Source organism: Chaetodon auriga, chromosome 3, assembly GCF_051107435.1.
Source record: "Chaetodon auriga isolate fChaAug3 chromosome 3, fChaAug3.hap1, whole genome shotgun sequence".
Lineage (NCBI taxonomy): Eukaryota > Metazoa > Chordata > Actinopteri > Chaetodontiformes > Chaetodontidae > Chaetodon > Chaetodon auriga.
Genome location: NC_135076.1, coordinates 9091939 through 9117504, shown reverse-complemented (window position 1 = coordinate 9117504; position 25566 = coordinate 9091939). Strand labels below are relative to the sequence as shown.

The window sequence follows — 25566 nt, the reverse complement described above, 5'->3', positions numbered from 1 at the left end:
GAAATATAATGTACAGAAACTGACCAAAGACAGGACAGAAAAAAAGAAACATATTCAGGATGTAAACCACTATACTCTGAAAAACCATTGTCAGGGAAGATGGAGTTATATAACACCCACTGTATGGAGAAGCTATTGATAATTCAGTTTCACAGTCCTCCACAATGAATAGGGTGCAGGAGTTGTCTTAATATTGTATAGAAACAAAACAAAACCTACATTATGTGGCATAAATTGACTGAATAGCCAAACAGAGTTGACGACAAAATTTGAATAATTGAGGTCTATGAAAACAATATGATGTATTCATTGGCATTGCACTCAAAAAGTCCTTATGGATCCTGCCACAATGTTTTTTCAACATGTAGTTAAAGGATGGGTTTTCCAGACACTTTTCTCTCTGTGCTGCTGTGTTCTGTCCAGAGTGCACAAAACCCAGACAGAAGGCATGATTCAGAACAGAAGCAGTAGCCCGTATCCACAAGCTTGTTGTCAGAAAAAACAAAATTTCGATTTTATTCTTATGGTCAAGTTGTCAAATCAAATATGGTACTGAAAAACATTGGTGTGATAGTTGTTGCTGTAACATAAAAGGCCAAATAAATATTTTCACAATGTGACTTTAGACTGACAAAGCCAAAAAATAAATTGTCATGTCATTAATAATAAGCTGAAGATTTTCTTTGTTTCCTGACACCCACAGAGCTCGATATCAATGTGTCCTCAGAAATTAAATAATGACAGTTAAACACTTCACTTTGTTAATAAGCACAAAAACATGCAAATACCTGACGAGCTCATTACAAAAAAAACTAGAAAATGTAATTTTGTGATGTGTTCATGGTTCTTGTCAGGGTGGAAAATTACATACCCAGGCACTGACAGATAAATGTCACTTGCCATTCAAATTTTAATTATTATTGTATTGTATTGTAGAGCGTGCTCTGTAACTGACCGTCTTCCCCCCCACATTCCTTCAGGGGAGCTGGACATGACAGACATTTCAACTTCAAAGGATTACCTATCACTTAAACTGTTCTCAAGGAGATGCTAATTCTTTCTTTACAGCTCTACACTAGATGAAGGCGTTAAAACCGTCTGAATGGATAATCACCAGGCCTCAGAGAAACCTCCAGAAGGTAGTACTGACAAGTTGTAAATCAGATAACTGTTTTGTGTGTCTGTGTGCTTTCTTTTCTATCACGTCATGATAGAAGGCAATCTGTGTTTAATTCAACTTTAGATGTTCCCAAAGCACTCAACTCACAATTTGTATGGCTTTTCCCATGTCTCTAGTTTGTAAAATGACAAAAGTATGATCTTAGCTCTCTCATAATCATTTTGCCCGGGTTTCTACCATGGAACCATACTGCCATCTAGTAATGGTTGGGTTTTAGATTCTGGACATGAAACAGTTATAATTAGTAGGGATGAGCGAGTACACCACTATCTGTATCTGTATCTGTATCTGTATCTGTTCAACCATCTAAATTATCTGTATCCGTATCTGTACTGGGTGGGGCTTAAATCTGTACATTATTTTAAGTCTGAAATTGATATACAATAAAAATATTAATATAGGCTACTTTGTGTGTTCAGCTATTTGTGTGTATGTAAGTGGTCTGTAAGACTGTTTATTTTTTAATGATCTGTGTGAACTTGGTGATTCATGCAAACATCCAGTGATGGCAAACAGGGAAATCATATGTCAGCCTTGTTCACTGTATTCTTCTCAAAGGCACCGCATTCGGTACGAGTAAAGTTTTCCAACTGACTTTATATCACCAGCCAAACTAAGAGCAAGCAGACGGTAAAAAAGAACTGACTCCCGACCGGAGTGGAGGCAGTGACCGACGCGACACGAGCCGTTTTCAGCTCTGTGTTGTCAAATGCACCGCGTACGTTACGAAACAAGTTCACCAAGTACTTTAAATATCATACAAACCGAAATAGACGCGAGCTGGAGAAAACGTAAGGAGTACTGAAGAGAGCAACATGAGCTAGAGACGTGTCCGTGTAGGGAGGGGCGGGCGGTGTGTGTGACTGGCCAATCACAGAGCGTGAAGACAGTCAGTTACCCAATGAGGATTTTCCTTCAGCACGAGCACGGATAGTGACGAGTTTTACTCGTATCATGCTCGTACCCATCAAAAATGCTTTATCCGTAATGGATACTCGTCTGAAACGAGTATCCGGCTCAACCCTAGTAATTAGCAACGCTTAATTCACCAAATAAAATCTGCCTTTCCTTGTTCCTTTGTTCCATTAGAGTTTTTGTAACTTCAGTTTTTGCTCGTCGGTGTCTTTTGCCTATTGGCCCATGATTGTAATCTTTCGTCTACTTTTGCTCACCACGTTAAACTGCATAACTTTTCGGAGTTAAAGCCGAACTCTTCTTTTCTTTCACCACTAAAGCCAAATCACGTAATAATCTTTTTGTAGATACTTTCAACTGGCCATCAAAAGTGTTCTTAACTTTATTGTTAGCCGAGACGTTTTTGCCATACGACCATCAGCCGAAGATGGAAGTCCTGCAGCGTCTCAACCCATCTGTCTGGGTCAAATCGCCATCGAAAGAGATGCTTCCTTGTCTGTTGCTGACATTGAAGGTTGAACCCGTGAAGCATCTCTGTCCAACACTGGCTCTCCACCGCAGTTCGATTGGTTCCCCCCTGTTGGACTGTAGCACAGGTCAGAGTTGACAGTCTGGGGCCCCCTCCCTTCGTGGCCATTCAGGACAGGCCGATACCGGAGTGCTGCTGGTGCAGAAGTAGGCATTTTCATGCTGCTTTTGAATGAATGAATGAATGAATGAAGAGTTGGTGTCGTAGGTTATAACCATCTTTGTTCTCACTGGACTCGCTTAGTCATCGATTCAAGAAATTAGCAATACATTCACATCCTGATTTTTTCTCAAAACTACTTCTCACTATTGCCGAACTCACTCTTTTATTATTTTGCGATAGTTTCTTCTTCCAGTTGTTTGTGTTACATCATATAATCCATTTATTATTTCTGTTTAAAGAACATTAGACTTAAATTGTAACAATTTATGCTTGAGTGCTCTACCCAAAGTGCAAATTGTAGTATTTCTGTTGTCCATAAAGTTGGAATAATTTTGTTTTCAGATACAATCCTCTGTTTATTCCTATTTAAATGCATCAGTAATCACTTTTGACCAGGTGCAATGATTATATTAGGTCTCAGACATCCACGCAGGAGGGAACGACATCGGCAGGCAGCAGTCCAAACTTCAAACAAATCAAAATACTATTTTTAGTACACCTGAATGTGTGTTTTACCCCGAGGAAACACTTGACACTTTTGTCCTGCTTGATGCTGACGAGGGTCATTTGACGTCACGAAAATCTCCAAGACGACCACAACTGACGACCAGACGAGACGATCGGCAATTGCGTATCTGTGCAAAATGCAAACGAGCCACCTTCATCGTTTGTGAAGAAGACACCATGGAATCAACATTTCTCTCCAAACAGTAAATCGAAGGTTGCTTCAGCATGGTTACTGAGCTAGATGAATGACCAAGTGTCCACACCTAACTGTTCAACACAGAGTTGCTCGACTTCACTGGGCTAGGGAGCACAAAAGATTACAGCTTTGCCACTGGTGACGTATTATCTTTCTGGACGAGAGCCACTATATCCTTAACCATACAGATGGATGACAACGGGTTCTGCGATTACATGGCGAAAACCTTCACAATGACTGCATCCAGGAAACCACTGAGGAAAGACACCATTGGTGGTGCTGGATGGAAACCTCAATGGCATTGTGTACAGGGACATCCTGGAGAACCATTTCCTCCCACATGCAAGACGGGTCTATGGGAACAACTTTTGTCTGCAAGACGACAACGCTAGTGCACATAAGGCAGCTGCAGTGAGAGAATATCTTGATGCAGAGGGGGTGCAGCAGATGCAATGGCCGGCTTGCTCCCCTGATATGAACCTTATTGAGCATGCCTGGGATGCCTTAGGCCAAGTCACCAATGGGAGGGACAATATTCCTCAAACTCGAGTTAGCCCAGGCTCTAACTGAAGAGCAGGACGCCCTGCCCACTGACAACATCAACAAGCTTGTGGACAGTATGCCACAACGTCTTAATCAGGGCTCTAAATTAACATTTTTCATCACCAGCCAAAATGGCTAGTAGATGTTCATCTTACTATCCAAACACACACTCCCTAATGGGTCAAAGTGGCTAGTAAGGTGGTCTTTTCTACCAGCCAGACTGAAATTTCACCAGCATTTGGCCGGTTGGCTGGTGTTAATTTAGAGCCCTGGTCTTAATGCACTGATCCGTGTCAGGAGTGAACATACTCGATATTAGTGACTGTGTGACATTTGAAAGAGTAATATTGGACATTCATATGCATGAAATCTTCTCGAATATGTGTTTCCTGTTAAACTGAACAAGGCTGAAGAATTGAAACAATTGATTTAAGCCTGACTACAGCTTGTGAAGGTTAATCATGATTTCATTTTCATTGTGAATATGTTTGGAAGAGATTGATCAATACAGTTTTGAGAAGTTATACACTTTATCTGTCAAGAATGAATCACATTGTCACAATCATTTCATGGAAAGAGGTAAAAAATATTTTATTCCAGCTTTATGAGCAACAGTGTATTGTCCCTGTGACAATTGTATGATGATATAAATTCAAAGATGTTTACATATTTATTTATTTATTTATTAAGGATGTAACAATTTAAAGAATCTCACGATATCTCAATAACGACAGATGGGTGGACTTCAGCTCATTTTATGACCAGCGAATGGGAAATGAAAAGTTTTATCTGACAGACGCACAGGGGCAGAGCTTGTGGACAGGCAAGCCAGGCAGTTGCTGGGAGCCCCCGGCCACTTATTTACAACAATGATTATTGATAGGCCTGGGCTTTCAGAGACCTCTGTTGGTCCCTGGACCTCACTTTGAGAACCACTAATCTATTCTTTCAGTATTCATCTCAAATGTCCCATAAATTGTGTATTTATGTGTGCAAAAACCAAATTTTTGCTGCATGCACGGGTGGGGTGGGGGCCCAGGGATTTGTTGCTTGGAGCCCAGAAGCATTTTAAGTTAAAAACAAATTTTAGATCAATAAAAATTCTGTATACACTAATTTATGAATAAAGGGCATTTTTCCAAGTCATTTTTCTTTCTTTCTTTCTTTCTTTCTTTCTTTCTTGTTTTTTTTTTTTTTTTTTTTACAATTTTGCAATAAATATCATATCATGGACTTTATATCGACATATTATTGTACCGTATGTTTTTGGTGTCATTACATCTCCACCATGCAGTATATTTTCCTTATGATGTACGATCTAACCACTTGTCACATGACATCTTTTTTAACAATACAAGAAATGAAGGAGTAAAATAAATCTTTGAAACATTAAATCATCCCTCTGTGTAACCATTAGTGCTGAATTAAAAAAAAAAAAAATGTGTGTGTGTGTGTGTGTGAGCATGCTGGTGTGTCTATCTTGAGCTGAAATGAATTATAATTTTCATTTTCAATGAATTATTGTTTATTTTCACAATTAATTTGGTCTATGAAACATGAATGAAAAATAGTCCAAAATCAAAAAACAATCAATGAACTATGATTTAAGAAAAAAGTGACAAATATTAACATTTGACAACCTGAAACTATCAAATATTTGACAGTTTCCCTAGAATATTACCAAAGCAAATAATCAATTATCAAATTAGTTGCCTATATTTCTGTCCACTGCAACATTTTTCATTTCATGATTGGTGTGACATTTGACCCCATGTGGTGGAAGTCAGATTTATGTTCCTGATTTCTCTTTTCTTACAGGAAAACAAAACTATGGCCAACAGCAGCCAGTTGATGTTTGGGTAACAATAAACCTGTTATTGACAATGTGGTACCTAAATGTTTTGTTCCTGCTTTAAATTTTACACAACCAGAATTTATTCAACAATTTAAGTCAACAATGATCAGAGCACCGAAAAATGTTATTTCAAGCAGTATTTAATACCATGTACAAAAAGGAAAAATGTTTTCAACTGTACATATAAATACCAATTTCTGTTCTACCAGTGTTGATGCATTTATATATCATAACATTATGCTTTCACTGTATTCTTTGGATATTATTGTGAACTGAGTGTACAGTTGGGAAAACCACATACATTTACTTCACCATGACTTCAACTGAACCTGCATAAAGTAGGTCAGTTTATGAACTGTAACATGTTTATTTCGACATGATCTTGGCCTCTCGGGAACCTGGCTGCAGTATCTGAAGGCTGACAATGAGTTTAACTGATTTTCTAAACCAGGGGTAGAAAAAGGCATAGATCAGAGGATTAAAACTGGAGTTACAACAGAACTGCCAAATTGGAGCTGATGATGATGGAGCTTCACCACCTGTGGTGTCCTGTCCTGTTATAGAAGGAATGTAGTATGGACACAGACAAAGTATAAACACAAGAAGGATAATACCAAGAGTTCTAGCAGCTCTCATCTCTGATTTCTTAACAGTTACAACATGTGATTGTACAGCTGAAATTTGAGACCTCATGACACGTGCCTGTGACACAGCCACCACAAACACTCTCACATAGAGAACTATGATCACAGTAACAGGGCCGAAAAAGGTGAGAAGCAAGTCTACTGCCCCTGAAATGTAGGTTATGATAACTTTACATTCTTGGTAGCAGGAATTAGACAAATCTATTTGTGAAAAATGATCTTTCAGTATTATAATGTTGTAGATAACAGAACAGGTCCAACACAGAGACACACAGATTCTAACTCTGCTTGGTGTTACCATGGAAGAATAACGCAGAGGGTAACAAATAGCCACATAGCGGTCCATTGATATGAGCACCATGTTGCCAACAGAGGCAGAGGTGAGGATGAAGCCAGACAGGTATGAAAGAGCACATGAGATTTTATCCTGAAACCAGCAGGGCTGCAGCAGAATGATTGCAGATGGCATCACTGCAAGGCCCACCAGCAAGTCAGACACAGCCAGGGAGAGGAGGATGAGATTGGTGGGGGTCTGGAGCTGCCTGGAGGGAGAGATAATGATTAGTTCCTCATATTCAGTGCAAATGGGTTTCAAGCACAGCAATTATGAACTAAATACTACAGGAGTATCTTGGTAGTATGAAGGAAATTTTCATGGTGATTACTTTTGTGAAGTGAAGATACTGATTTGTTTTAACGTTGCTATTTTTAGCATAGAACAGCATAAAATAAATACAGTTTGCATCTACAAGTTAGGTAGACACAAAATATTAGTTGTTATATTTCAAGGAAAGTGTCTGTGCCTGAAATGGGAGATGGAGATGATGACCAACAAGTTGAGTGTCACAGTGAGCAGAGCGATACAGGACAGCAGTGTTTTGATGAACATGGCCTCGGGAGTAACAAACATTGACCTGCAGGAGGCGTTGAGTGGAGGCATACAGAGATCAGCTGCTTCCACTGACTCCATCATCAGACATCGTGACTGTGGATCTGAACAGAGAGCTGCTGAGGTCTAGCAGCCCTCTGATTCACTTGTTCACGAGACCTTTTATGTCTTATCTTCATCTCTTCCATCATCTTTTTTTGTTACGCTCCCTCAGCCTCCTCCTCTTGATTTTCTGTACACAATTCCTCCCATCAGCCTTTTTTTTTTTCCTCTAAGCTCCTTCATCATCTCTTCCATTGCATCATTCACTCCCCTGCTCCATTGTTGTGTTCCATACATTCACACACACCTTTCTTCTTATAAATCTTTTTGTCATATCTTCTCGTGTGTAGCAGAACTGACCTGTAACTGACCTTCTTTCCCCCTTTTTCATTCCTTCAGGATAAATGGAGTCATTAAACATCCCAACTTTTAAGAGATATTGACCATTTGAACTATTTACAGGGAAGGGTTAATTCAGAGACAGACAGGATGTCTTGCTGAGGAACACCTTTCCAGATTCCTTCAGGTGAGTAGGAGATACAGACAGTTCAACTTCACAGGTTACCTTTCACCTAGAGTGTCTCCCATGGAGATGCTAATTCTTCTTTACAGCTCCACAACAGATTCAGACAATAAAACCGTCTGGATGGATAAATGCCAGGCCTCAGAAGAATCATAAAATCAAAGAATCAAGATTGGCCATAGTGAGAAGCAGATGAGTCTCTCGTACAAATCATTGGTTAATTCTCACTGTATACCGTGAAATCACATCACCTGCAAACCATCCCACATACGTGATAGCCTATTGGTCATTAGACTCGACCTGGAGCAACTATACTGTCTGGAGTGTGCAGCAGACGTTTAGTCTTCGTTTTTATTTTACTCAGTCGTCTTTGTCTTAGTCTTCATTCAGTTCTTTCCAAGTCTTCATGAGTCTTCTCTGAGTCTTCTCTCATCCTTCGTTGAAGTTTTTTTTCAGCCTTCAGCCATACTTCTTCGGTCTTTTGTTATTTGTCTCGTTTCTTAGCCTCTCAGTCTTTTTTTAGTTGCTGCTCATAGTGACGCCGAGTGGCTTGATTTTGTTATTCAGAAAAATGTTCTTTTCTAGTTTTTTTATCGTCATGAAACTTTATTTTTTGCTCACCATGTTAAGCCGCATAATTTTTCCAATGTTAAAATTCTGGTCACATAATAATAATTTTGGCAGTTTATTAACAGTCCAAGGTCAGTACACAGAAATCAGTCCAGAAAAGCAGCAGTACAAAATCACCAGGCAGATCAGGAGTCACAAAACCAGGCGAGAGTTCAAAAGCAGATAAACCATAAGAAAGGCAAAAGTACAGAGACGCTGGGCAAAAAGGCAACAAGAGACAAAACAGGTCGAAACACGAGGAAGTCAGACAATCTGACAAAGACACACTGGGAAGTGGGAATACTGGAATCCTCATCCACGGTGGCGGACCACCAACAGCTTGCAGATCGTGTAGACCAGACCCCCGTCAACGATTTGGATGGGAGGAGGGGGCCTGGCAGGTGGGACCAGTGGACTGGTTCTCACAGGCTGAACCTCACTGACGTGAAAAGTGGGGTTGACATGAAGGGACCTGGGAAGGTTGAGTCTCACAGACACAGGGTTAATAACCTTAGACACGGGGAATGGACCAACAAAACAGGGAGCCAACTTATGGGATTCAACCTTGAGTGGTAAGTGCCGAGTGGATAGCCACACCCTCTGTCCGGCCTTGTATTTGGGCCCCGCTCTCCGTCTTCTGTCAGCAAACTTCTTGTAGCTAAAGGAGGATCTGAGAGGGTTCTGCCGGGCCAGTGCCCATGCCCGCCTGCAACGGCGAATCACGGCGACCACAGAAGGGACGCTGACCTCTCTCTCCAGCTCTGGAAACAGCGGTGGTTGGTAGCTGAACACACAATGAAATGGAGACATTCCCATAGAGGTACAGGGTAGAGTATGTGAGCATACTCCACCCACATGACGTATTTGCTCCAGGAGGTGGGATTCCGTGACGCCAGGCAGCGCAACCCCTTCTCCAGCTCCTGGTTCATTGGTTTGAGGATGGTGGCCTGAGGTCAGACTAACCATGGCACTCATGAGTTGGCAGAACGGCCTCCAGAACTGTGCCACGAACTGCGGACCCAGATCCGACAGGACATCCCTGGGAAACCCAAAAATCTCAACAGACATGAGTCAAGAGCACCTCCGCCATTTCCCTGGTGGAGGGAAGCTTAGGTAAGGGTATAAACCGTACCATCTTGGAGAACCGGTCAACTATTGTCAGTACAACAGTGTTACTCTCTGATGGGGGCAACCCGGTCACAAAATTGAGCGAGATGTCCGACCAGGGCCACCGTGGCACAGGAAGAGGCTGAAGAAGTCCAGCACCGGGGGCATTCTTGCTCTTATTCTGTTCATAGGTAGGGCAGGGTGCCACATATTCATTGACATCATTCCTCATTTCAGGCCACCAAAACCTCTCAGGGTCAGACCCGGGCCAGAGTTCTGCGGAAACCAGGATAACAGGAGATCAATGAAGCATGAGCCCATGAAATTACAGGATCCTGAAGGTCGGGGGTGACAAACAGCTTATTATTGGGTACCTTAGGTGGGATCTGGACATCCTGATTGGCCCTCTTGACCTACTCTTCAATTCCCCAGGTTACACAACCCACAACGCAGTTCTCCGGAATAATAGTCTTGGGAACAACAGTGGCGCATTCCCCCCTGAACAGTCTGGATAGGGCATCAAGCTTTGTGTTTTTAGAGCCAGGATGATAGGAAATAGTGAAATTAAATCTTGAAAAGAAAAGAGCCCACCTGGCCTGACGAGGGTTCAGTCTCTTGGCTGACCTGATGTATTCTATATTCTTGTGGTCGGCCCAGACCAGAAAAGGTTGTTCCGCCCCCTCCAACCAGTGCCTCCACTCCACCAAGGCCAACTTAATGGCACAACAGTTCACGGTCCCCCACATCATAGTTCCTTTCAGCAGGCGAAAATCTGCGAGACAAGAACGCACAAGGGTGGAGCTTGTCGTCCTTCTTGGCCCGCTGTGAGAGCACTGCCCCTGCCCCCAGGTCGGAGTCGTCCACCTCCACCACGAACTGCCACTTGGGGTCAGGAAGGATCAACACAGGAGCAGAGACAAAACTAGTCTTGAGTTTCTCGAAGGCGGTTTCTGCCTGAGGAGACTAAAGGAACTACACCTTAGAAGAGGTTAGAACATGCAGGGGAGCAGCAATGTGGCTGAAGTTGCGTACGAACTTCTGGTAGAAATTTGCAAACTCGGGGAACCGTTGGACCTCTCGTCTGGACGTGGGAGTAGGCCACTCCTGCACAGCCCTGACCTTCTCAGGATCAGGAAAAAGGCAACAAGAGACAAAACAGGTCGAAACACGAGGAAGTCAAAACACAAGGAACGCCGGAAAGCTACTGACACAAGGACGCAGACAATCTGACAAAGACACACTGGGAAGGGCAGGTATATATACTCACAAGGGGTGGGACAATTAGACACAGGTGAAGACAATGAACAATCACACACATGGGGAAGTCAAGATACCTAACAAGACAACACAGAACAGGAAAAGAAAAACCCTACAAAGTAAAACAGGAAGTGCTCAGACCAGACGCAGACTACGACCTGACAGTTGGTTCCATGAGGTTATAATACTCTCAATTTTCTTAAATTCCCTCAGCCATTCATTCAAGAAATTAACTTTACATTTGCGTCCCCATTTTTCCTCAAAACTACTTCTCACTATCGCCAAACTCATTCTGCCATTATTTGCCATAAGTTTCTCTATACGGTTGTTTGTGCTCATGGTATGCTGTTTGACACGACAGCTCATAGAGCAATGCTTCCGTGTTTTTGCTCTCAGTCTGTGTCTTAACACTTGGTCTGGTACGGGTGGCACAGTGGGACGGTGGCAACACTGCCGGGTTCGATTCTCGCTGCGGGCACTGGGTGTGTCCTCCATGCCTTCGGTGCCTGCTGCTCGAGGAGGGCCTTTCTGTGTAGAGTTTGCATGTTCTCCCCCGTGTTCACCTGGGGTATCCTCCGTAAAAATATACCCCCACTAAAAACATGCAAGAAGATCACCACCTGACCAATGGTGACGGCGAAGATGACGCCGGTCTGGCTGCCCACCGCTCCTGGTCTGCTGCGGAGGAGGGGCGACCAAGATGGGTGAAATGCGGAGGACAAATTTCACCTCGTGTGCAGTGTTCCGCATGTGCATGTGTGTGACAAATAAAGGGGAATGTCTCCCCCTGATTCTTCGTCTTTTAGCCTTTTAACTTAGTTCTAAGAGTTGGATTTTTAGCCTTTCTTTCTTAGTAAGTCTCGGGCATTTTAACTGCTTTTAGCATTGGGCTGATCAAGAGAACTTTTTCTGGCACGCAAGCCGCCATGCCTTCACTGGGTGCTGCGGAGTCACCTGGAGAGCTGGAAGAACTGCTTAAAATAGCACACTGACCTTCTAGACCTTCTAGAGGACAAAAACCGAATATTGGACGAGCTGCTGAGGAGGGATTCCATGCTGTCCACCCTCAGGTCTCGTCTCCTGGCGGTGACCAGCTGGCTAGAGTCCACACAGACTGGTGTGTCCGTGCCAAAAAACGGAACCTCTGCTCTCGGCCACACAGTTATCTGGGAACCATCCTCCTCCTGTCATCGACCCGTCTGCTCCACTCCAAGCAATATGACCCTCTGGACCAAAGTGGCCGTCCGAAGGAAGAGGGCTCCGAGCGGGACCCATGGTGGAGCTCTTTCCACCCTGTCCTTCCCCGGCGCCACCATTACGGACATAACTGGGAAAATCCCAGATACCCTGAGCTCGCATCCGCAGGCGAAAAGGATTATTATCCACGCAGGAGCGAACAACATTGCCAGGCAGCAGTCTGAACTTTTAAAACAGGACTTCACCCACCTTTTCAACACCATGTCACAGTCCCAGGTGAGTGTTTTCATCTCTGGCCCTACCCCCACCTGTGGCAGAGGGATAGGCAGCTTCAGCAGGCTGCTCAGCCTCAACACCTGGCTCTCCTCTGCCTGTAACTCTCACCATGTCAGCTTCACTGACAACTTTGATGTTTTTTGGGAGAGACGGCATCTCTTCGTCTCTTCAGCACGAGCTGATCTGTCCGCGGTGCAATCACACCCACGTTATTGACTGCCTGCACGTCACACACACACCCCACACCCCCTGTCTGCCCACAGAAGTACCGGACAGCACCGTCCACACCATTACATCTCACACAGAACACACAAACCAAGGAATGTTTTCAGACCACGCACACAGACTACCATCCAACCATTTCACTACGATGAGCGTACGTTCAGCACGAACATTAACGTGGCAGTGCTGAACTTGCGCTCTCTTTTAAACAAGACCTTTTTAATGAATGATGTGATTTTAGATTATAAGTTAGACTGTCTTCTGTTAACTGAGACATGGCTTGGCACTGACGCACCTGTTGCTCTCACCGAGGCTTCCCCACCAGATTTTAACTTTTTATTTTCTACTAGAGGGGGTAGAAAAGGAGGTCAATAGTAAATAGCGCACTGACTTCTACTGCAGTGTCATTTGAGCACCACGCCTTTGTTTTTAGCAGCCCTCCAATTCTCTGCATTACTGTATATAGAACACCCCATCACTCTAGCTCTTTTATCAGTGAATTTTCAGATCTTTTATCAATCATTCACACCTCTTACAACAGGATTTTAATAACTGGTGATCCTCTACCTGAACACTTGGCTACAGTCCGCCTGCAGAGCTTTTAACGTTGGTTTTATTGACAATTTTAACCTGTTTTGGAACCGTCCCTCCTTTTACAGGACTGATGGAGTTCATCCCAACAGGCTTGGCAGCCGAATGCTAACGGCTAATATTCACCACGCCGTCCAGTATGCTCCACGAGATTGACTGTTTACCTGTCACACCCCCTCCCCAGATTCTTCGTCTCCGTCCACACCAGCTGTTCACAGCACTATTACGCTCACTAGCCCCCTCTACAGTCCACAGTTGTCACTACCACCTAAACCGGACATCTTTCCCATACAAACCATTACAGGCAGACGTTTTCCCCAGACTCATATGCAGAGCGCTTTTAACAGAGACAATCTTGTACACCCGGACATTTTATCTCCCTGTGGTCATGAGCGCACGTTCAGCATGAAAATTAACCTGGCTGTGCTGAACGTGCGCTCTCTTTTAAACAAATGTTTTATCATAAATGACCTGATTTTAGACAACAAGTTAGATGGGTTACTTTTAACAGAGACGTGGCTTGGCACAGAGGCACCAGTTGTTCTCACCGAGGCTTCCCCACCAAATTTTAATTTTTTATTCTCCACCAGGGGAGGCAAGAGAGGAGGCGGGACTGCATCAATTTTTAATAACATTTTAATGTCAAAGGAAGTTTATTTTAAGAGTTACTCATCTTTTGAGTATCACGCCTTTGTTTTTAGCAGTCCTCCTGTTCTCTGAATCACTGTTTATAGACCACCCCATCATTCCACTGCTTTTATCAGTGAATTTTCAGAGCTTTTATCAATCATACACACCTCTTACAACAGAATTTTAATAACTGGCGATTTTAACCTGCACGTGGACTCACTGTCCAGAGAATTCTTAAACCTTTTAAATTGCATGGATTTTAAGCAGCACGTCACAGCCAACTCACAACAGAGGACACATCCTGGACCTGGTCATAACCCATGGCCTCTCCACGGGTGTGTCCTCTGTTGTTGACCTGGCTGTATCCGACCATTACTGTGTGTATTTTAACATCGCCAGTTTTAACCATCAGGACGCCCCAGTGAGAACAGTGAGGAAACGCCACCTAACTTCTGAGGTGGCTGCAAATTTTAGCGAGATTTTACAGAGCACTCCTGCAGAAGTTTCACCTGCACCCTGTGATTTTATTGGTGACAATTTCAAACTGCGATTAACCTTAGACTCTGTGAATCCACTTTTAACAAAAACGGTAAAAACTAAATCTTTACCCCCGTGGAGAAGTAAAGATGAAATTAAAAAATCAAAGAGACTATGCAGGATTGCGGAGAGAAGATGGAGAAAAAACAAACTCACAGTCCACTACGAAATATTCCGTGAACAACTCAAATCCTACAATAAAACAGTCAAACAGGCAAGAATATCCCATTTCTCAAATCTCATCTCAGATAACAAAAACAACCCAAAATTTCTTTTCTCCACCTTCGATCTTTTAACTAACACCAATTTTAAAAAATCCCCACAGACACCAATGGACGCCCTCTGCGAGGACTTTGCAGACCACTTCAGAAGTAAAATCGAAGACATCAGATCCAGTCTTGTATCACATCAGAACGTTACTTTTAACGTTACTTTTAACACACCTGGACAGTTGATTTTATCCGAGGAAACACTGGAGAGTTTTGCCCTGGTCGATGCGAGGACATTTGGTCGAGTTTTCTCCCAGGTAAACCCAACAACCTGCCTTTTAGAATTCCCACATCACTTTTAAAGACATTTTATGGATTCTTCGAGAAACAGATTTTAAATATAGTGAATTGCTCTCTTCAGACGGGTGTCTTCCCTGCTGCCTTCAAAATGGCAGTGGTAAGGCCCCTTCTGAAGAAGAGCAATTTAGACCCCAGCATTTATCCAACTTACCCTTCTTAAGTAAGATTTTAGAAAAGCTGGTCTTTAACCAACTAAGTTATTTCTTAAATACTAATAACATTTTAGAGAAATATCAGTCTGGTTTTAGAGTGAACTACAGTACCGAGACAGCCCTTTTAAAGATTTTAAGTGACATCAGGTGTAATGCAGACTCACAAAAACTCACAGTCCTGGTGCTACTGGATCTAAGTGCTGCCTTTGATACAGTAGATCACCACATTTTATTAAACAGACTCAGAAACCTGGTGGGCCTCTCTGGTACTGTTTTTAATTGGTTTTACTCGTATCTCACAGACCGTTGTTTCTATGTAAGTTTGGATACATGTTCCTCTGGAACCCGTGAAATGAAGTGTGGGGTGCCCCAAGGGTCAATTTTAGGTCCAGTACTTTTTAATCTTTACATGCTTCCTCTCGGAGACGTCATTAGGAGACACGGCATCAGTTTCCATAGCTACGCTGAGGACACACAGCTGTACATTGCCGTGTCTCCTGATGACACAGGGCCAATTGATGCCCTTTTTAACTGCATTTTAGATATCAAGTCATGGATGGCAGGGAATTTCCTACAGCTCAACCAGGACAAAACAGAGGTTTTAGTTATAGGTCCTGGAGGCCAGACTGAGAAACTTTTACCAAAACTACAAGATTTTAAACCAACCCAATCTTTAAAAAACCTGGGTGTGATTTTTGACTCTGAGCTGACTTTTATCCCACATATCAAAAATATAACAAAAATAGGCTTTTATCATCTTAAGAACATAGCCAGAGTCCGCCAGTTTCTCTCTCAGGCCAGCACAGCGGTGCTAATGCATGCTTTTATTTCCTGTCATTTAGAATACTGTAATGCCCTGCTCTCTGGTCTTCCTAAAAAGAGTATTTCATACCTCCAATTACTGTAAAACTCAGCCGCACACGTGCTGACGAAGACCAGAGGGTGGGCCCACATTACACCAGTTTTGTTTTACAGTTGCTGCATAATAATAGAAACAACTAAACAAGGAAACAAAAATAAGAAAAAAAAATAAGAAAATTAAAGAAAGTAGAAGCAAAAGAGCAAAACAGAAATACCACAATGTCAGCTTATAGTTTTTGCAATAATAATAGTAAGAATAATATCGATAATAATAATATTCAATATGAATAAAGATGATGAGTAACAATAATAATAAAATGGAGGGAGGGTGGAGGAGAAGGGGAGGTCTTTAAATTTATGGAAAACCGCAGGTCCCTGCCCACCCGAACGGGACCAGCCTGCAGCCCCCAAAACCCCTGGACTTCCCCCTCTACTCCCGCATGCCCCGGACTGTATGCAGCACAACACCTTACCCTATGTCTAGATGTATATATAGTCTTTATTATTATTAATTCATTCATTCGTCTTCTATACCGCCTATCCCTTTCGGGTTTGCAGGGGGGGGCAGGAGCCTATCCCAGCTATCAACGGGCAAGAGGCGGGGTACACCCTGAACCGGTCGCCTGTCGATTGCAGGGCCACATATACAGACAGACAACCATTCACACCCACACTCACACCTATGGACAATTTAGAGTCACCAATTAACCTAATGAGAGAACCCACGCATGCACGGGAAGAACATACAAACTTCACACAGAAAGGCCCTGCCCGACCCGGGGATCGAACCGGCGACCTTCTTGCTGTGAGGCATGTGCACTACGTGCACTACCTGCTGCGCCACCGTGCCGCCATATTATTATTATTTAATTTTTTTAAAATTATTATTTATATATACATACACACACACACACACACACATATATATATATATATACACACTATATAGATATATAAATAAATAAATAAATAAGTATAAATAATAATAGAAAATAACAACAACAATAATGTTAATCATAATAGTTATAGTAATAATGATGGTTGTATCAATTACCCCCCCCCCCCCCCCAAAAAAAAAAAAAAAATGGGAATGGAGGTGTCAAAGAACTAAGGTGGATGATGTGATTGGCTTGTGGCAGATTATGATCGTAAAAAAGTGATGAATTATAGCCAGGTAGGGTTATGATTATTGTCAGAGGAGTTTGTATTTTCTCAGGAGATGTAGTCTGTGAGCAGGTCTTTCCAGTGGATGATGTATATGGAGTTCCGAGACTTCCAGTTCATGAGGATAGTTTTTTTGGGGACAGTCAGTTTTATTGTGGATAGGTCTCCTAATAAACAGAGGGAAGGGGAAAGTGGGATGTGGCAGCCCATGATCTGGGATAATGTTTCTGTAATGTTTCTCCAGAAGTAGTGATGCCTGTGATAATAATTTGTATATTTTAGATAAAAGTTTTTTTGAGGAAGGGATGTTAATGAATGTAGAGGCTGGAGGGGGGAGGTCTAAGTTTATGCTCTTGTTTTTCATTGTTGATTGGATAAATGATGAAACCTGTAGATATTGTAAAAATTGATGGCTCCTGATGCCGAACTTCTGGACCAGGAGGGAAAATGGAAACAGAATGTTATTGTTGAAGATATGTTTGAGGTGAGTAATCCCTTTATCTACCCAAGTGCTGAAGAATAGTGATTGTTTATTGCTGATGAAGTCCGGGTTGTGCCAGATTGGGGTGAAAAGTGAAGGTGTCAGAGTGGAGTTAGTAATGTTGTAGAATTTCCGCCAGGCTGTCAGGGCCGATGATATTGTGGGGTTTTGGAAACAGGGGTGTTTTTGATAGTTTGACTAAGGAATGGTAAATCTGAAATATGGATGTCTTTGCTAACTGTTTGTTCTATATCTAACCAAGTGCTATCTGACTGAGTGTGGTGGGTCCATTTGTAGATGTATTGAAGGTGATTTGCTAGTGAGTAATAATGAAAATTTGGAGCATTGAGTCCGCCTAATCTTTTTGGACTTTTGAAGAGTGGCCAGTTTGATTCGTGGGGGTTTATTTTTCCAGTAAAATTTGTTGATGGATGAATCTTCTGCCTAGAATGCATAGTGGGAAGTTCATCCATCGTTGGAGATCATCATGAATTATCTTCTGTAGTGGAATGAAATTCAGGTTGATCAACTCTGACAGCCTGGGGGAAATGTGGATGCCTAAATAAAGTGATGTGACTTGTGCAGAAGGGGATGGGTGTTGTAAGAGCTGCCACATCCAAAATACTATTTTTAGTACACCTGAATGTGTGTTTTACCCCAAGGAAACACTTGACAGTTTTGTCCTGCCTGATGCTGACGAGGGTCATTTGACATCACGAAAATCTCCAGGACGACCACGACTGACGTCCAGACGAGATGATCGGCAATTGCGTATCTGTGCAAAATGCAAACGAGCCGCCTTCATCGTTTGTGAAGAAGACACCATGGAATCAACATTTCTCTCCAAACTGTAAATCAAAGGTTGCTTCAGCATGGTTACTGAGCTAGATGAATGACCGAGTGTTCACGCCTAACTGTTCAACACAGAGTTGCTCGACTTCACTGGGCTAGGGAGCACAAAAGATTACAGCTTTGGCACTGGTGACGTGTTATCTTTCTGGACGAGAGCCGCTATATCCTTAACCATACAGATGGATGACAACGGGTTCTGCGATTACATGGCGAAAACCTTCACAATGACTGCATCCAGGAAACCACTGAGGAAAGACACCATTGGTGGTGCTGGATGGAAACGTTAATGGCGTTGTGTACAGGGACATCCTGGAGAACCATTTCCTCCCACATGCAAGACGGGTCTATGGGAACAACTTTCGTCTGCAAGACGACTAGTGCACATAAGGCAGCTGCAGTGAGAGAATTTCTTGATGCAGAGGGGGTGCAGCAGATGCCATGGCCGGCTTGCTCCCCTGATATGAACCTTATTGAGCATGCCTGGGATGCCTTAGGCCAAGTCACCAATGGGAGGGACAATATTCCTCAAACTCGAGTTAGCCCAGGCTCTAACTGAAGAGCAGGACGCCCTGCCCACTGACAACATCAACAAGCTTGTGGACAGTATGCCACAACGTCTTAATGCACTGATCCGTGTCAGGAGTGGACATACTCGATATTAGTGACTGTGTGACATTTGAAAGAGTAATATTGGACTTTCATATGCATGAAATCTTCTCGAATATGTGTTTCCTGTTAAACTGACTAAGGCTGAAGAATTTAAACAAATCCTTAATCCTATTGTTTCAATACCCCCAATTTGATTTAAGCCTGACTACAGTTTGTAAAGGTTAATCGTGATTTCATTTTCATTGTAAATATGCTTGGAAGAGATCAATTAATACAGTTTTGAGAAGTTATACACTTTATCTGTCAAGAATGAATCACACTGTCACAATCATTTCATGGAAAGAGGTAAAAAAATATTTTATTTCAGCTTTATGAGCAACAGTGCATTGTCCCTGTGACAATTGTATGATGATATAAATTCAAAGATGTTTACATATTCATTTATTTATTTATTTATTAAGGATGTAACAATTTAAAGAATCTCACGATATCTCAATAACGACAGATGGGTGGACTTCACAAGCTACTCAGAGCTATATCACAGCTCATTTTATGACCGGTGAATGGGAAATGAAAAGTGTTGTCTGACAGACGCAGCCTCTTTTCCAGTCGCAAACTGGACTCACCATACCTGAAGTCTGAAGCAGAAGCATTTTAAGTTAAAAACAAATTTTCGATAAAAATTCTGTATACACTAATTTATGAATAAAGGGCATTTTTTCAAGTCATTTTTCTTTCTTTCTTTCTTTCTTTCTTTCTTTTTCTTTCTTTCTTTTTTTTTTTTTTAACAATTTTGCAATAAATATCATATCATGGACTTTATATGGGCATATTATTGTCCCGTATGTTTTTGGTATCATTACATCTCCACCATGCAGTATATTTTCCTTATGATGTACGATCTAACTACTTGTCACATGACATCTTTTTAACAATACAAGAAATGAAGGAGTAAAATAAATCTTTGAAACATTAAATCATTCCTCTGTGTAACCATTAGTGCTGAATTAAAAAAAAAAATGTGTGTGTGTGTGTGTGTGTGTGTGTGTGTCTGTGTGTGTGTGTGTGTGTGTGTGTGTCTGTGTGTGTGTGTGTGTTAGCATGCTGGTGTGTCTATCCTGAGCTGAAACGAATTGTAATTTTCATTATCGATGAATTATTGTTTATTTTCACAATTAATTATTTGGTCTATGAAACATGAATGAAAAATAGTCCAAAATCAAAAGACAATCAATGAACTATGATTTAAGAAAAAAGTGACAAATATTAACATTTGACAACCTGAAACTATCAAATATTTGACAGCTTCTCTTGAAAATTACCAAAGCAAATAATCAGTTATCAAATTAGTTGCCTATATTTCTGTCCACTGCAACATTTTTCATTTCATGATTGGTGTGGCGTTTGACCCCATGTGGTGGAAGTCAGATTTATGTTCCTGATTTCTCTTTTTTTTACAGGAAAACAAAACTATGGCCAACAGCAGCCAGTTGATGTTTGGGTAACAATAAACCTGTTATTGAACATAACACACCGAAACAATGTGGTACCTAAATGTTTTGTTCCTGCTTTTAATTTTGCACAACCAGAATTTATAAGTCAACAATGATCAGAGCACCGAAAAATGTTATTTCAAGCAGTATTTAATGCCATGTACATATGGAAAAATGTTCTCAACTATACATATAAATACCAATTTCTGTTCTACCAGTGTTGATGCATTTATATATCATAACATTATGCTTTCACTGTATTCTTTGGATATTATTATGAACAGAGTGAACAGTTGGGAAAACCACATACATTTACTTCACCATGACTTCGACTGAACCTGCATAAAGTAGGTCAGTTTATGAACTGTAACATGTTTATTTCGACATCATCTTGGCCTCTCGGGAACCTGGCTGCAGTATCTGAAGGCTGACAATGAGTTTAACTGATTTTCTAAACCAGGGGTAGAAAAAGGCATAGATCAGAGGATTAAAACTGGAGTTACAATAGAACAGCCAAATTGGAGCTGATGACTCTACAGCAACTGTGGTGTCCTGTCCTGCTAGAGAAGGAATGTAGTATGGACACAGACAAAGTATAAACACAAGAAGGATAATACCAAGAGTTCTAGCAGCTCTCATCTCTGATTTCTTAACAGTCACAGTAATTGATTTTACAGCTGAAATTTGAGACCTCATGACACGTGCCTGTGACACAGCCACCACAAACACTCTCACATAGAGAACTATGATCACAGTAACAGGGCCGAAAAAGGTGAGAAGCAAGTCTACTGCCCCTGAAATGTAGTTTATGATAACTTTACATTCTTGGTAGCAGGAATTAGACAAAATGATCTGTGTTAATTCATCTTTCAATATTATAAGACTGTAGATAACAGAACAGATCCAACACAGAGACACACAGATTTGAACTCTGCTTGGTGTCACCATGGAAGAATAATGCAGAGGGTAACAAATAGCCACATAGCGGTCCATTGATATGAGCACCATGTTCCCAACAGAGGCAGAGGTGAGGATGAAGCTAGACAGGTACATAAGAGCACATGAGATTTTATCCTGAAACCAGCAGGACTGCAGGATGATGATTAAAGCTGGCATCACTGTAAGGCCCACCAGCAAGTCAGACACAGCCAGGGAGAGGAGGATGAGATTGGTGGGGGTCTGGAGCTGCCTGGAGGAGGAGATTAGGATTAGTGCCTCATATTCAGTGCAAATTGTATCAGCTCACAGCAATCATTGTGAGAAAACAGACAGAATACAGAAAGTGAAATTTACTATTACAGACACAGCAATATGAAAACCAAACTCTACATAGCCTACATGCCACATTAAGCTCTATAACATCACTCAGCTCCACTGTTTATGAACTAAATACTACAGGAGTGTCTTGATATTATTAAGTAGATTTCCATGGTGATTACTTTCATTGTTGTAGAAAAACAGAAAAACCCAGTGAGAATGACATTTTCATTTGAAAGTGAAGATACGTTTCAGAAGACATGTTTTAAAGTTGGTCTTTTCAGCATAGAACAAACACAGTTTCCATCCATAAATTAAATACATAAAAAATATTTGCTGTTATATTTCAAGGAAAGAGTCTGTGCCTGAAGTGGGAGATGGAGATGATGACCAACAAGTTGAGTGTCACAGTGAGCAGAGCGATACAGGACAGCAGTGTTTTGATGAACATGGCCTCGGGAGTAACAGACATTGACCTGCAGGAGGTGTTGAGTGGAGGCATACAGAGATCAGCTGCTTCCACTGACTCCATCAGACTGTGGATCTGAACAGAGAGCTGCTGAGGTGCAGCAGCCCTCTGATTCACCTTTTCATGAGATGAGATATTTATCTCTTTTACATTTTAATCATTCCTATTGCCCATCATCTCTCCTCCCCTTCATCTTCTCCACACGTCCTCCCACCAGCTTGTTTTTTCCACAGCTTTGAACCGTCAAATACAAATATATCATTCAGTCCTCCACTCCATTGTTGTCCTCCCTACATCTATCACGCTCTTTCAAACAATCACGACTGTGATTGACATCTCTCGCACCCTGTTTTCCGTCTTTGTAATTCTTTATCTAGTTATTGCTTTGACTATATCTATCAGACATTGAATGATTTTACATTACAAATGATAAATTGAAACGCCCCAAAAGCATAAACAAAATAAAGTCAAATAACTTGCTAATCCTTTTTAACAAACTCAATTTAAAATAGTATCAGCACAATATAATTAATGTTTTATCTCATCAACTTCACTGATTTTTGTTAATATTTTTGTTTACACTTATTCTGAATTTGATGCAGCAACACTTTAAACAAGCTGGGACAGGAGCAACAACAGACTGGGAAAGAAGTGGAATGCTCCAGAAACACCTATTTGGAACATTCCACAGGTAAACAGGTTCAGTGGTAACAGGTGATATTATCATGATTGGGTATGAAAGGGTCATCCTGAAAAGGCTCAGTCATTCACAAGTAAGGAAGGAATGAGGTTCACCACTTTGTGAACACATAATTGTATAAACAATATTATAACATAGGCGTGGGAAAACTTTAGAAATGTGCTTTTGGTTAACACAGTTCATTTGCAAATGGCTGCACCCTGTTTTTATTTATGTTTTACACTTTACACAGCATCCCAACTTTTTGGAATCATTTAAGCTGTGTCTTGAGAGATATTGTTCATCATATAATATGTATATGTGTATATACTGTATGTCGAAATGGAATGTGTGTCAGAGCCCTGATGTCCAAAGCAGTGTGGGAGGAAGTCAAAACTAGGGCCGTACCTAAATGTTTTGCTTTTCCCTTAAGTTTTACACAAACAGAATCTTTATTTGTACTGGTTGAGGTAATAAAAGACCAGATTCTCCCAACGTTCAGAGCACACAAAAATATATGTCAAGCATCATTTATTTATTTATTTATTTATTTTTTATTGTGCAATATGACATTACAGTGACAATACAGGACAGACAAACCAGTTGTGAACAACAAACAACAACAACAACAACATTTGTGGTTTTGTGTGTGTGTGTGCGTGTGTGTGTGTGTGTGTGTGTGTGTGTGTGTGTGTGTGTGTGTGTTTGTGTTACATGAGAGTGAGAAAAACGGTATATATATATATAATATTAATGATAATAAATATTATATTGTCAGACAGGAAAATGGAATAATAATAATAAGAGAAAAGACTAAACAGAAGGAAACAAAAATAAAAAACAGAAATAAGAAAATTAAAGAAAGTAGAAGCAAAAGAGCAAAACAGAAATACCACAATACAAACTTATAGTTTATAGTTTTCTTTAATAGTAAGAATAATATCGATAATAATAATATTCAATATTAATAAAGATGATGAGTAACAATAATAATAATATGGAGGGGAGGGTGGAGGAGGAGGGGAGGTCTTTAAATTTATGGAAAACCTCAGGTCCCTGCCCACCCGTACGGGACCAGCCATGTCAAGCATCATTTAATACTATGCACAAATGGAAAAATGTTCATGTATATACACAAAAAAATGCCCGTAGTACACTTACACTAGTAAGTAAAACTTTATTTTTACTTTTACACCGTTGAAATTCTGAAACAGTAGAAACAGTGTGTGAAATTAGTTTGGAAATATGAGAGATTTCAAATGGTGGGTTGGTAGATTTCAAACACAAAATAATAATAATATACCATACTTCTCCATACAGTCTCACTTGAATTAAGCAGAAAAGAGGGGGGGTGGTAAGAGTGGGGTGTCAGTGTCAACTGGAGGGTGGTGGGGATGCTGGGGGATGGAGTTCAGCAGGGTAACAGCTCTGGGGAAGAAGCTGAACGGAGGCTCCTGAACCTCCGACCAGATGGCAGGGGGGCAAACAGTCCATGGTTGGGGTGGGAGTGGTCTCTGCTGATGCTGTGTGCCCTTTTTAGAGACTGCTTGCACTGGAGGTCCTTGATGGCAGTTAGCTGGGCACCATTGATGTACTGGGCAGTTCTCATCACCTACTGCAGGACCTTCTGCTCATAGGCTGCACAGCTGCTGTATCAAACTGAGATGCAGTTGGTCAGGATGCTCTCGATGGTGCAGTGGTCGAAGTTAACTAGGATTTGATGAGCCAGGTTAACGTTCTTCAGTCTCCTCAGTTTAGCATTTGCATTCACTTGTCATGAAATGTTGCTCAAGCAAACTCTGGCTTTGAAGCTAAAGTCATAAATCCGTTTCTCGTGAAGACAGTAGCTAATTTACCTTTTGGGTTTTTTCCTTTTGACGAAGTCGATGACAAACTGATGTCTCTGTCTGTGAAGTGGTGGACCGAACACTGGAGCCATCTTTAGTACCAGCATCTCTACTGCCGCCGGACCGCAGAGGGTGCTGTTATTGAATTTCCATGACAAGACAATGGTTGCAAACCAGGGACAGATTTTTGCAGGTAAAGAGCAGTGGGTTTTTTTTTTTGTTTGTTTTTTTTTACATTTTTAAAGTATCTTAGCCTCTATATGCATATGCTTATGACTATTTGCACTTCTGGTTAGATGCTAAACTGCATTTCGTTGTCTCTGTGCTGCACTCTGACGATAACAATAAAGTTTAATCTAATTTAATCTAGTGTGTGTGTGTGTCTGTGTGTGTGTGTGTGCAGTAGCTCTCCCCAAGACTACACAAGAGGACAGTGAGGCAGGGAAGATGAAACACAAAACAGATCTCTCTTTCTAAAAGTGATGGTAAACTTTCTAGGTTGAATCCTATGATGCCGATTGGCTGTTCAGTGTTATCTAAATTTATTTATTTGTTTCCCTCCATAGGTTGTGCTGTGGTGTGTCTGTCCAAGGGCAAATTGAGTGTGACAGCAAGGCTGATGGGTCCTGTGATGTGTGCTCTTCCACTTGATTCCTTGTCACTGAAAACAACCTGTTATGACCAGTAATTTGGACCAACAGTAGTGGAGCCAGACACAGGCA

The 25566-nt window shown here is 41.5% G+C and overlaps 2 protein-coding genes across 2 annotated transcripts; both read right to left on the bottom strand.

Annotated features, from left to right (window-relative positions):
• Positions 1-6253: 6253 nt before the first annotated feature.
• Positions 6254-7501, bottom strand: LOC143317291 (trace amine-associated receptor 8c-like). The gene is made up of 2 exons (XM_076725375.1): positions 7335-7501; positions 6254-7073 (listed from the first exon to the last, which is right to left on the bottom strand). The coding sequence occupies exons 1-2, from the start codon at positions 7499-7501 to the stop codon at positions 6254-6256; spliced, it is 987 nt and encodes a 328-aa protein (XP_076581490.1).
• A 13466-nt stretch (positions 7502-20967) lies between these two features.
• Positions 20968-24936, bottom strand: LOC143317282 (trace amine-associated receptor 13c-like). The gene is made up of 3 exons (XM_076725362.1): positions 24854-24936; positions 22215-22325; positions 20968-21781 (listed from the first exon to the last, which is right to left on the bottom strand). Exons 1-3 carry the CDS (start codon positions 24934-24936, stop codon positions 20968-20970), a joined length of 1008 nt encoding a protein of 335 aa, XP_076581477.1.
• Positions 24937-25566: the final 630 nt, after the last annotated feature.

Coding starts and splice junctions, on each gene's coding strand:
- LOC143317291 (XM_076725375.1), bottom strand. CDS start 7,501: ATGGAGTCAGTGGAAGCAGCTGATCTCTGTATGCCTCCACTCAACGCC. Junction 7,074..7,334: donor ATCTCCATCTCCCATTTCAG/GCACAGACACTT, acceptor CTCTCCCTCCAG/GCAGCTCCAGACCCCCACCA.
- LOC143317282 (XM_076725362.1), bottom strand. CDS start 24,936: ATGGCTCCAGTGTTCGGTCCACCACTTCACAGACAGAGACATCAGTTT. Junction 22,326..24,853: donor AAAAGGAAAAAACCCAAAAG/GTAAATTAGCTA, acceptor CACCTCCTGCAG/GTCAATGTCTGTTACTCCCG. Junction 21,782..22,214: donor ATCTCCATCTCCCACTTCAG/GCACAGACTCTT, acceptor CTCCTCCTCCAG/GCAGCTCCAGACCCCCACCA.